The sequence below is a fragment of the Erythrolamprus reginae genome, chromosome 6 (genome assembly GCF_031021105.1).
Source record: "Erythrolamprus reginae isolate rEryReg1 chromosome 6, rEryReg1.hap1, whole genome shotgun sequence".
Classification (NCBI taxonomy): domain Eukaryota; kingdom Metazoa; phylum Chordata; class Lepidosauria; order Squamata; family Dipsadidae; genus Erythrolamprus; species Erythrolamprus reginae.
Genome location: NC_091955.1, coordinates 67,705,448 through 67,717,616, shown reverse-complemented (window position 1 = coordinate 67,717,616; position 12,169 = coordinate 67,705,448). Strand labels below are relative to the sequence as shown.

Genomic DNA, 12,169 nt, shown 5'->3' with positions numbered 1-12,169 from the left:
ATCTCTAGGATTGAAAATAATAAAACCATAACCAGGGAATGAAGGCGGAGGGGAGTAGAGGTAGGGTGAGGATTTTTGCTGAGCAATCTCTTCCATCCTTCCAAGGTTGGTAAAATGAGGACCCAGATTGTTGGGAGCAATATGCTAAAACCATAATTTATTGAATTTATTGTGTATTGGGGACATTCTATGATTATTAGTTAATTAACTGTTTTAATCACAGATGATTTAATGTGTTTTCCATATTATACTGAGTTATTGGATTGGAGATAAGCAATATTGGGCGTGTGCTGTTCCGGTAGCAAAAATGGAGCTGCACACAGCGGACATGCGTGTCGGAGTGAGAGTTGCTTCCTGCACATGTGCAAAAAGCCAAATCTCACACGAGGATATGCATGAGCGTGAGATTTTGGCAATTTTTATTGGTTTTTTTGCTTCTGCGTGTGCGCCATAAAAATTGCCGAAATCTCACACGATTGCACATTCTTGCATGAGATTTGGCTTCCTGCACATCCACAGGAAGCAAATCTCGCTCCGATGTGCGTGCGCTGGGGTCACTGGGATCTGCGGGAAGGACACCAGTAACAGTGGTAAGTGGAATCCGCCCCTGGATGTAAGGCATTGATTGCTAAGAGCTGTATTTGTGGCTATTCTGTTCTTCTTGGTATAGACTTTGTTTCTTTGTTTAGGCAGCACTTCTGCCCTTCTGGATCTGTCAGGACTGGACATGCCGCCTGCAAACCCTGCCTACCCAGCCGTACCAACTTTCTCAGGCAGTAGCTCAGCAACTGTGCCAGAGCCAAGCAGCTCAGTCTCTCTATTGGACGATGAGCTCATGTCACTAGGTAAATCCACGGTTCTGCAGGACAGAAGGTGGCGGTTCTAAAAGTGGTGTTTGAGCAGAATAGAGTGGGCCAGGTGGGAACATTTAAAAAAAATGAAATTTGAGAAGAATTTTAGCTCAGTCTCTCTTTTTTTGCTTAAAAAATTCTGTAGAAATAGGTCTTGCGGGATTAGTGTTTGTCAAATGCTGAGCAGGTTTTTATGAATACCAGTTGTTTGCTCTGAGAATAGCTTTTCTTCTATAACAGCAATAGCACTTAGACTTATTTGCCACTTCACAGTGCTTTAGAGCTCACTCTAAGCTATGAGATCCATATATAATTTGTGAATAAATTCTGCATTTGCAAGAAGAGTGAATTATGAATTTTTCTAAATCAAGAATCGGCAATTTGGGAAGGATTTAAGCACATTTGTACAATAATATAAGTACTCACAACATACCAAAATTTACTTAAAGCCTTGCTTAATGGCTCTGATCTTGCAGGATTGCTATATTATTAAACCTTATTCTTTTCTGTTTAGAACAGCCTTGTTATAGTAAAAGCTGTGGGGTCACAATAGCTAGAATGCAGTATTGCAGTCTAATTCTGCTGACTGCCAAGACTTTGATCCTCACTGGCTCAGGGTTCACTCAACCTTCCATCCTTCCGAGGTTGATAAAATGAGGACCCAGATTGTTGGGAGCAATATACTAAAAACATAATTTATTGAATCTATTGTGTATTGGGGGCATTCTATGATTATTAGTTAATTAACTGTTTTAATCACAGATGTTTTAATGTGTTTTCCATATTATACTGAGTTATTGGATTAGAGAGGAACACTACTGTATTTTGGGCTCCTTACTTTTACATTAATTGGATCTCCTTTTCTCAAATCCGTTATTTCTGATCCCCTGTCTAGGGCTTACTGATCAACCAGCTTCTTCAGTCCAAGGCGCAGACAACAGTGGATGGAATAGTTTCCAGGTAAGGATCCTGGTTATCAGAAAACCGAAAGGACATTATTGGTTGATAAATCATACAACTCTGGCATTAGAAGTCAATGGAATAATAAAGCTGTGACAACAGATTCTTCAAGCTAATCTTCCATATTATACTCTTAAAGATTCTTCAATCAAAATGTATCCAGATTATCCAGTGGAAATCTAAATGGAGATTATTTTAGTTGACTATTTAGGTTTATAAAGGTGCCCTTGCATGTTGAAATGTTTCTATAGCATAGGTATGTGAGCAAGGTTGTATGCAGAAATACCATAACTTTTTTGAAGGAAATCCTCTCGATAGGAGTTGCTTGGTTTTCTGGATCTGCTTTAATTTGAGATTGTTAGATCTTGATTTGAGAAGAAGAAAATCAGAGTCTTATTTTTAAAAAACGGACGCTACCAAAGTGTGAATCAAGCTTCTGTTCTCGTTTGTTTTGTTTCCCGAGCTATCTTTTTGTAAAACAAAAGAAACCTTACTTTCTTGAAAGGGATATCAGAAAATCAGCACACTTGAGCCCTCCTTTCTTTCAGACAAAAATTATCTTAGAAAGCTTAAAGAAAAGGCACACAGAATAGAGATGACCACAAATAAGTAATTGAATCCATGCCATTCCTTGAATTGTGTAGACCTTGTAAATTCTGTGCAAACCTGATCATTTGTGCAGAAAATTGTAGACTTTTCTAATGGTATCTGGGAGGACTGCAGTTATTCGAAATTGCTATCAATGTGTGTGAAAGAAACCCAAGGGTTTATCTGTGCTTTGTATAGCATGTTCTTTACCTAAGGCAAGGGTGTCAAATTCGATTTTATTGAGGGCCGCATCAGGGTTGTGTTTGACCTTGTGTGTGTGTGTGCGTGGGTGTGCGTGTGGCCAGCATGGGAGTGCCCAGCTCGATGTCACTCATGTTGGGGGCACCTGTGGTGGCCTGAGCATTCAGCCAGCACATGGCCCTCCCAAATTCTGTTTTCACCAGCAGAGGGTTAGAGGAGGCAGTCGAAAACAGAGCTTGGGAGCCCATTTTGGCTGGCGGAAGCACAGCAGAATATAAGAAGAGCCATGCTGAATCGGGCCAAAGCCCACTGAGTCCAGCATTCTGTATCACATGGTGCCCCACCAATTGTACATGGGGATCTTGAGCAGAAGAAGGTAAAACCCTTCCTTTCCCTTGACCCCCAACAAATGGTACCCAAGGGCACCTGCCTGCCTCATAGAAACAGCACTTGGACATCCGCTTCAATAACCACCAATACATTTGGCATCTATGAATCTGTCAAATCCTGCCCTGAAGCTATCCAGGCTGACAGCTGTCACGACCTCTTCGAAGTGAATTCCATAAACCAACGACCCTCTGGGTGAAGAAATATTTCCCTTGATTTGTCCTCACTTTCTTACCTATGAGCTTTAGGGAGTGCCCCCTTGTCCTAGTATTGTGTGATAGAGAAAATAATTTTTCTCTATCCACCTTTTCTATTTATTTATTTATTTTATTTATTGGATTTGTATGCCGCTCCTCTCCGCAGACTGGGGGCGGCTAATAGCAATAATACAACAGTATACAATAATAATCCAATACTAAAAACGATTTAAAAAAAACCCCATTAATATAAAAACCAAACATATACATACAGACATAACATGCATAAAATTGTAAAGGCCTAGGGGGAAAGAGTATCTCAATTCCCCCATGCCTGACGGCAGAGGTGGGTTTTAAGTACCGTATATACTCGAGTATAAGCCGAGTTTTTTAGCCCCAAAAATGGGCTGAAAAACACAGCCTCGGCTTATACTCGGGTCATTGACAAAGTCACCACACGAGGGCGCCATTGCTTGAGCCAGAGCGAGGAGGCACCAGCTTTTGTCCCCTCTGGCAAGCCGTAGTTCCTCTCCCTAGCTCAAGCAAAGTAGGCAGCCATTTGCAATGGTGAGTCGGATTAAAAAGGCCCCCTGCTGTCAGATTCTCCTCCCCCTCCTTTGAAAGGATTTAAACTGTTTAAAAAATGGTATTTTGTGGTAGTTGCTGTCCTTGCTTGGATAGGATCTAATAATGTGTTATGAGGCAGAGCTAGACAGGAATTCTTTTTCTATCTGTCTATCTTTCTATCTATCTATTTTTCTATCTATCTATCTATCTGTATCTATTTCTTTCTATCTATCTATCTATTTTTCTATCTGTCTGTCTATCTTTCTATCTATCTATCTATCATCTATCTATCTATCTGTATCTATTTCTATCTATCTATTTTTCTATCTAACTATTTTTCTTTCTATCTATCTATCTATCTGTATCTATTTCTATCTATCTATCTATCTATCTATTTTTCTATCTGTCTGTCTATCTGTCTATCTATCTTTCTATCTATATCTATCTATCTATCTATCTATCTATCTATTTTTCTATCTGTCTGTCTGTCTGTCTATCTATCTTTCTATCTATATCTATCTATCTATCTTTCTATCTATATCTATCTATCTATCTATCTATTTTTCTGTCTGTCTGTCTATCTATCTTTCTATCTATATCTATCTATCTATCTATCTATTTCTATCTATCTATCTATCTATTTTTCTGTCTGTCTGTCTGTCTGTCTATCTTTCTATCTCTATCTATCTATCTATCTATCTATCTATCTTTGGTTTTCTATGCTGATAACCTCACAGCAGCTAATGCTGAAGCTCTTCTTTGGATACACTTATTTGTTTGTTTGTTTGTTTGTTTATTTAATTGGATTTGTATGCAATCCCTCTCCAGGGACTCAGGGTGGCTCACAGCATATATAAAAACAGAACAATAATGTAAATCCAATTAATGATGAGAAGGAATCCAGTTTTGAAGGATTTTAACTCTTAGGTTTTAGCTTTGTTCCTGATCGAGCTACTTTTTTTACTTTTTAATTTATTGTTAATATTGTTAATTTGTTTACCCTCTTTTAAATTTACAGAGCTAGTTTACTGGTTTTCTTTAAAATAAATATTCTAAAACATGTCTCAATTAATGTAATTTTATTGTTTTCCATTTTTATAAGTTACCAGTAGCCACTGCATTTTCTAACCTCGGCTTATACTCGGGTCAATACGTTTTCCCAGTTTTTGTGGCAAAAATTGGTGCCTCGGCTTATACTCGGGTCGGCTTATACTCGAGTATATACGGTAGCTTACGAAAGGCAAGGAGGGTGGGGGCAATTCTAATTTCTGGGGGGAGTTGGTTCCAGAGGGCCGGGGCCGCCACAGAGAAGGCTCTTCCCCTGGGTCACGCCAAGCGGCATTGTTTAGTTGACGGGACCCGGAGAAGGCCCACTCTGTGGGACCTAACTGGTCGCTGGGATTCGTGCAGCAGAAGGCGGCCCCTGAGATAATCTGGTCCAGTGCCATGAAGGGCTTTATAGGTCATAACCAACACTTTAATTTTTGACTGGAAACTGATCGGCAACCAATGCAGACTGCGGAGTGTTGGTGTAACATGGGCATATTTGGGAAAGCCCATGACTGCTCTCGCAGCTGCATTCTGCACGATCTGAAGTTTCCGAACACTTTTCAAAGGTAGCCCCATGTAGAGAGCGTTACAGTAGTCGAGCCTCGAGGTGATGAGGGCATGAGTGACTGTGAGCAGTGAGTCCCGGTCCAAATAGGGCCGCAACTGGTGCACTAGGCGAACCTGGGCGAACGCATGATCCCTACAGGCAAGTCCTTTGCTGTTTTCAAGGTGGCCCAGTGGGCTAGAGCTAAGTACCCCACCAGGCCGGATCCATCTCCCAGGCTTTCAGTTTGACACTCCTGATCTAAGGGTTGTATTTAAGCTATTCAGTTCGGCTGTGGCTTTGTGGGGACCTGTATCACATTTTCTCCTTTTTTTCATTTAAAGTCATCTGACAGCCCAGAAGTCGGCGCCCCTTCAGGACTACCAGCTGCAATAGGAAAAGCTGAAGCTGGACAGCCTGCCTCTCCTGCTGCCACCAGTGGTATGGATGACCTGGATCTGCTAGGCAAGACACTGTTACAGCAGTCTCTTCCTCCAGAGTCTCTTCAAGTCAGATGGTACGTGGCATGGAGGGGAAGGGCAGAGGTTCTTTCTGAAAAGGGAACAGGGAAGCCTGTTTCTGGCCCTTCTCTTGAGACTCTCAAGCTCTCTTTCACACGTTGCAGGGAGAAGCAGCCACCTCCTCGATTAACGCTGCGGGATCTCCAAAACAAAAGCACTTCCAGCCCATCTCTGAGCACCAACAGCACTTCGTCCGTCTTCCCGAATCTCTCGTCAAACCCTGCCGCCAGCCTGCCCTTGGAAAAAACAGCTCCTGGTTTGGCCCCGCAAGGGTCACCGACTCACTCGGGAAGTGCAAGCCTTCCGGCAGGTCTCCCAACTTCCCCCCACCCCTTGGAATTCTCACTGACCAATGTCACTGTGCCTCTGGAATCTATCAAGCCAAGTGAGTGCGAGCAAAGTTTCGGAGGACAGTCTTATCCCAAAGCATCTGGCTTGGCTCATTTATTGTGGTGGGATCTCCAGCTTCTTTTGGGGGGGAGGGATTGGAAAGAGTGGAAAAACTGGTGAGCTTGGAGTCCTTGCAGGGGGGAAGTGATGAAGGCCAGGAAATCCCCACCCCACCCTTTAGAATTCCTGACAGCCTTTAATATTCTGTTCACAAAATAATACAGTGAGTCCAGGGGTGGACTCCACTTACTGCTACTGATGCGCTTCCTGTGGAGCTCTGTGACCCTGGCCTGCATGTGCCTGTGTGCGATTTTACTTCTGTGCATGCACAGGAAGCAAAATCTCGCGAGAAGACACGAGAGATTTCGGATTTTTTTTTTTGCTTTCGTGCATGCACAGAAGCAAAAAATTGCTGAAATCTCACTTGCAAATGTGACCCTTCACGTGAGTTTGCTTCCTGTGCATGCGCATTAGCAAAATCTTGCTCAAACACAGGTGCGCATGTGCCAGGACGTGGAGCTGTATATGCAGCTCCATTTTCTCTACCGGAGCTACAGTGTGGCCCGTACTGGTAGAAACCCAATATTGAGTCAGACAACAAGTAAAGAATGATCAGCTCAAAATATCACTCTGTTTCCTTGTGTCTGACATTCATGCAAATTGGAAAACTTGGGGAAGAGTTTGTGCAAAGAATTCTTCTCCGTTTACATTTGCAAGATACAGTGGTACCTCTACCTAAGAACATCTCCACTTACAAACTTTTCTAGATAAGAATCAGGTGTTCAAGATTTTTTTGCCTCTTCTCAAGAACCATTTTCCATTTACAAACCCGAGCCTCCAAAACTGTAACCAGAAAAGGCAGGGAGAAGCCTCCGTGGGGCCTCTCTAGGAATCTCCTGGGAGGAAACAGGGCCTCCACTCCCTGTGGTTTCCCCAATCACACACATTATTTGCTTTTACATTGATTCCTATGGGAAAAATTGCTCCTCCTTACAAACTTTTCTACTTAAGAACCTGGTCACGGAACAAATTACGTTCATAAGTAGAGGTACCACTGTACCTCCATTGCCTCAACCTGGCTTTTCAAAGACAAGGGAAAGTTAAAATGTGAGGTTCCCAGTAGTTGGAACATCAATGATGAGAGTTAGAAATGGGGTGGGGAAGGTGGTTCCTTGGATTGGCCATTCTAATCTTATGTTTTATGCCTTTCCTGGTGGTGCTTATTCTAGGCAGCATTCTCCCAGTGACTGTGTATGACCAGCATGGTTTCCGTGTCCTCTTCCACTTTGCCAAGGACTCTCTGCCTGACCGACCTGATGTACTAGTGGTGGTCATCTCTATGCTAAGCACAGCCCCTCTGCCTATTAGGAACATCATCTTTCAGTCTGCCGTCCCAAAGGTAATATTGTTATGCAAATGAAAATGTCACGTACACCTATTTTAATTGTTTGACAACACTAGGAAGTCACCACCCATCCTCAAATTACCTAGTATAAGTGTCTGAGTAAGCACTTATCTATCCAATGCAGAGGTCTTCAAACTTGGCAACTTTAAGACTTGTGGATTTCAACTCCCAGAATTCTCCAGACAGCTATACCAAGTTTGAAGACCTCTGATCTAATACTTACATTTCCTACAACTTCTGATTTTTTCTGCTGGTTGAAGAATTCTGGGAGTTGAAATCCAAAAGTCTTAAAGTTGCCAAGTTTGAAGACCTCTGATCTAGTACTTACTTTGCCTACAACTTCTGCTGATTTTTCCCAACTGAGTTAAGGAGAAGTCATAACCTACTAGTGAAAGGCATGACTTGGTTTCATTCCTTATTTTCTCTTACCTGAAAGGCTACTTTAAAATGTGAAAAAACTGAGGCTTTGGAGAACCACTACCAGTTATAATAGAATAATTCCGCTTTTTGTTTGGGGTTAATGTTTCACTTCCTGTTCTGCCCAGCTACAAACCACAAAGAACACAGCACACACAAATTCTGTCCAAACCTTTGTTTACTAAATTAAAGACTACTAATGAACGTTCTTGGTAGTTGGCAAACACAAATACAGTGTAGAACAGTCTTTGCTGAACACCGGCTGTTAATTCAACTTCATTAATAACCGGCACGAGTCCAGGAAATAATAAATGAAGTCTGAGTAAACAGTCTTGCCAACAATGGTTGGCAAAATGCCCAGAAGCAATTTGCAGGAAGAATGCCAAGAGAGAGAACAGGAGCCGATCAGACATTTCTGGAGACAAGAGATTAAGGAATATGAATGAACATTGTTCCCTGCAAATTGTTGCCTGCATCATCATCCCTTAAATAGGCTAGGGGAGTGGTCAAGTGGCCTACTGTTGAGGAGATCTTCTGAGGAACCACTTTTGCCTTTTGGCACCTCTGCATGCCCATGTATTAAGAATAGGCTCCTCACTGTCTGGCTCAGGTGCCAGTTGCACAGGCCACTGGCGCATCACTATATCAGCCTCTTCTCTGGCAGGATCTGCTACCAGTTGCATGGACAGCTGGTGAACCGCAACACTTCCATACCTTCATGTTGATCTGGAGAGAGGTCATCAATATGTTGATATACTTCCATGCTACCCTTGGTACACTGATTGCAATGGCCTGTTCCTTAGAATAATTTTGTTTAGTTGAAGAATTTTTAAAATGATTGCTTTCATATTTCCCATTGTCTTTTCATTGAAAAAAGAAATATAATATTCGTAAAGACTGTAAAACAAGTATGAATTTGAATTATTATATTAATCAATGGATGGATGTGGTTTAATATATCAGTCCAATTCTTCCAGAGAGTAGATGCAAAGCCTACAACCTTTTTAATTAGGTAATGCCTTTATTGGGCTGTGTGGAGGCAACTCTGGTTCTTTAATGAGTAAACCATAGAGTTGTACAGATGTGCTTTTATTTGTACAGGTGATGAAAGTGAAACTGCAGCCACCTTCAGGGACAGAGCTCCCACCATTCAACCCAATAGTGCCCCCTACAGCAATCACCCAGGTCCTCCTGCTTGCAAATCCACAAAAGGTAACGTTACCTCCTTTAAGGGAAATATAAGTGGAGGCTGTGTTCCGTAGTGGGTTCCTGGTTGGATGGTGGGGGGTGACGTTACGGTAGGAAAAATGGAGCTGGGCACAAGCTCTGTGTCCCCGACATGTGCACGTGTGCAAGATTTGGCTTCTGCACATGTGCAGGAAGCCAAATCTTGCGTGAGAATGCTCACGCGTGAGAGATTTTGCCAATTTTCAGCAAATAAAGCTGCCGCAAAGCAATAAGACGCTGGAAATTGGCAAACCCTCGCATGCATGAGCGTCCTCACACAAGATTTGGCTTTCTGGGCAGAAGCCATATATCTCACATAGATTGGGCACACAAAGCTGCGCACGCAAATGCACAGGTAGCGGCGGTGATGGGGAAACCCCACCAGGCCATGTTCTTGATCTAGAGTTGTCTTCCTCAGAAGTCCTAGTTCAGTGATGGCGAACCTAGGGCACGGGTGCCACAGGTGGTACACGGAGCCATATCTGCTGGCACACAAGTCATTGCCTTGGCTCAGCTCCAACGTACATGTGTGTGCCAGCCAACTGATTTTTGGTTCTCACAGAGGCTCTGAGAGAGTGTTTTTGGCTTCCAGAGAGCCTCCAGGGGGATGGGGAGGGCGTTTTTACCCTCCCCCAGCTCCGGGGAAGCCTTTGGAGACTGGGGAGGGCGAAACATGACCCTATTGGGCCCACCTGAAGTTGGGAAACAGTCCGTTTATGGCCTTTAGAGGGCCTCCGGGAGGGTTGGAGAAGCTGTTCTCGCCCTCCCCAAGCATTGAATTATGGGTGTGGGCACTCACGCATGCGTGATAGCGCACGCCCACGCTTTTTTGGCACCTGAAGGAGAAAAAGGTTCGCCATCACTGTCCTAGTTCCTCTACTCCACTCCTTTCCCCACATTTGCAAATCTCATCCCTCATCCCCGAGTCCTTCTCTCTTCATTGTTATACATCTTTTCTCTCTGTCTAGGAGAAAGTGAGACTACGATACAAGCTGACCTTCACCATGGCAGATCAGACTTACAATGAAATGGGCGATGTGGACCAGTTCCCCCCTCCAGAATCATGGGGGAATCTCTAGTGCCCCAACCGGTGGGCTGGGTCCCGTTTCTAAGGATGCTGCCTCGCTTAGGACCAGAGCCTTCCCAGGATTGGCTGCTGTTTGGACTCTGCTTTCAGACTGCAAAAGGCAGGGGCAGGAGGACGAGAGGCAGAGAAGAACAAGAGGGGATGTCTGTCTTGGGGTCAGAGGGACAAAAATAATTGAGTTGCTCTCTGTTCTTTGATTTCTGTTCTTATTTGATTTGTCCTTTACCCTCACCTTGTTGTCTCACTTTTTGCTTTTCCTTCGGTGGAATAATATCAGTACAGATGAGCTTTGAAGAGACACTTTAGACCTCCTTCTGTACAGCTTTCCCATCTGCTGGAGTAGTATTGGATCTTACACTTTCCCATTAATACCACTTCTGCCCAAGCAACCCTGACATGTTCAGGTTAATACATCAGTTCTGGGGGTTTTCTTTGCTGCAACACAAAAGGTGGGGAAAGATAAGTACCCAGTACTTTGTCACAGGAGAACTAGCTGTCCCATTTAAAGCTTTGTGAATTAAACAACTTTAGGACTACAGGGTAGCCATTTCTGTTTTGCCCATTCTCCCAAAGATTAGACAGGGGAGGAGCGTTGACCTAATTCTCAACCTATTAACACTCCAAAAGTCAGAACCAGATGGAATTAACAGGATGGACAGCAAAGTTTATAAGGGAAGTTTGAAAAGTGTTTTACTCCGTGATTTGCTTTTCTGGGAATGTACTACCAATATACCGTGTGCAGAAAGTTACAGGATCCATCTGCAGATCCACATTGTTGTGTGCAAAGCTCCTAGCTCCATCTTAACATAATCCAGTCTTTGAAACCCACTAGAAATACCACGGAGGAAATTGTTGAGAGAGAAAGAGATATTCCCCTATTGCGTTTCCTTTCAAACCATTATCAGCTATAGCTCCCCTTTTCATTTCCATACAATGGCATGCTCAGAGATAGCCAGACTTGGAAACATGCAGTCTGTGGGGCTGCTTCATTTATTTCCATGGTCAAAATGTCTATGTCTAGGAGTTCTCAATCGGATTTATAATAAATTGCACTAAATTAAGCATTGCCAGCAAAAAGTAAACAGGATTGAGAAGTGAATGATATTTTAACCCAATGGAGTTGCACAGAAATTGACAGGTTTTGATGGGAAATATTTCTGGTTAGGTTCTGCTAGGGCTGGATACCTTTAATTTCTAATCTCTCTTTTCAGGTTTATTTTTGCCCCTTGCTTTTTTTAGAGTTGGTTTTCATTTAAGTTTTGAAGTCTCTATGTTTATGTGCGTGTGTACACACACACACACACAAATTCTGCACATAGAGAAGGAGTCCTAAAATAGACAGTGTGAAGTCTGCTATATTAATGAGAAATATTTTTTTCCCAAAAGTGCATTCTAAGATCTTGGGGCCTCCTGAAATAGCATGAGGATCCTATATAGAATTGTAATCTTGCAAGTCTCTTGTTTTTCTCCTACTGGTAATTTATAAACTTCATTTTGAACTTGAATGGTTTGCAGTCACTCTGTTTTTGGTGGAAAAGAGTGGTGGCTCTTCATATCATGACGTACGAGGAACTCTGCCTATATCATCTCTATTTTGGGCCAAATCCATACTATGTACAGTATAATCTGCACTTTAAAAAAAAAAGATGTACTGAGAAACTGAATGTATTATGCAGATATTTCATCTTTTTGTAACACTATGGGGTTTCTACCAGTTAACTGAAATCTTGCCTTTGTGAATTGGTGACATTGCTGGCACAGTCTTTTAATGCAGTCT

General features: G+C 42.7%; 1 protein-coding gene across 1 annotated transcript in view; it reads left to right on the top strand.

Annotated features, from left to right (window-relative positions):
• Positions 1 to 11,897, top strand: part of GGA1 (golgi associated, gamma adaptin ear containing, ARF binding protein 1) — a 36,238-nt gene extending 24,341 nt beyond the window's left edge. The window contains exons 11-17 of the mRNA XM_070756165.1: positions 690 to 845; positions 1,747 to 1,811; positions 5,690 to 5,862; positions 5,971 to 6,251; positions 7,486 to 7,655; positions 9,180 to 9,290; positions 10,274 to 11,897. Coding sequence (XP_070612266.1) covers positions 690 to 845; positions 1,747 to 1,811; positions 5,690 to 5,862; positions 5,971 to 6,251; positions 7,486 to 7,655; positions 9,180 to 9,290; positions 10,274 to 10,384 — 1,067 coding nt within the window. The 3' untranslated portion in view covers positions 10,385 to 11,897. The remainder of the gene's footprint in view (positions 1 to 689; positions 846 to 1,746; positions 1,812 to 5,689; positions 5,863 to 5,970; positions 6,252 to 7,485; positions 7,656 to 9,179; positions 9,291 to 10,273) is intronic.
• Positions 11,898 to 12,169: the final 272 nt, after the last annotated feature.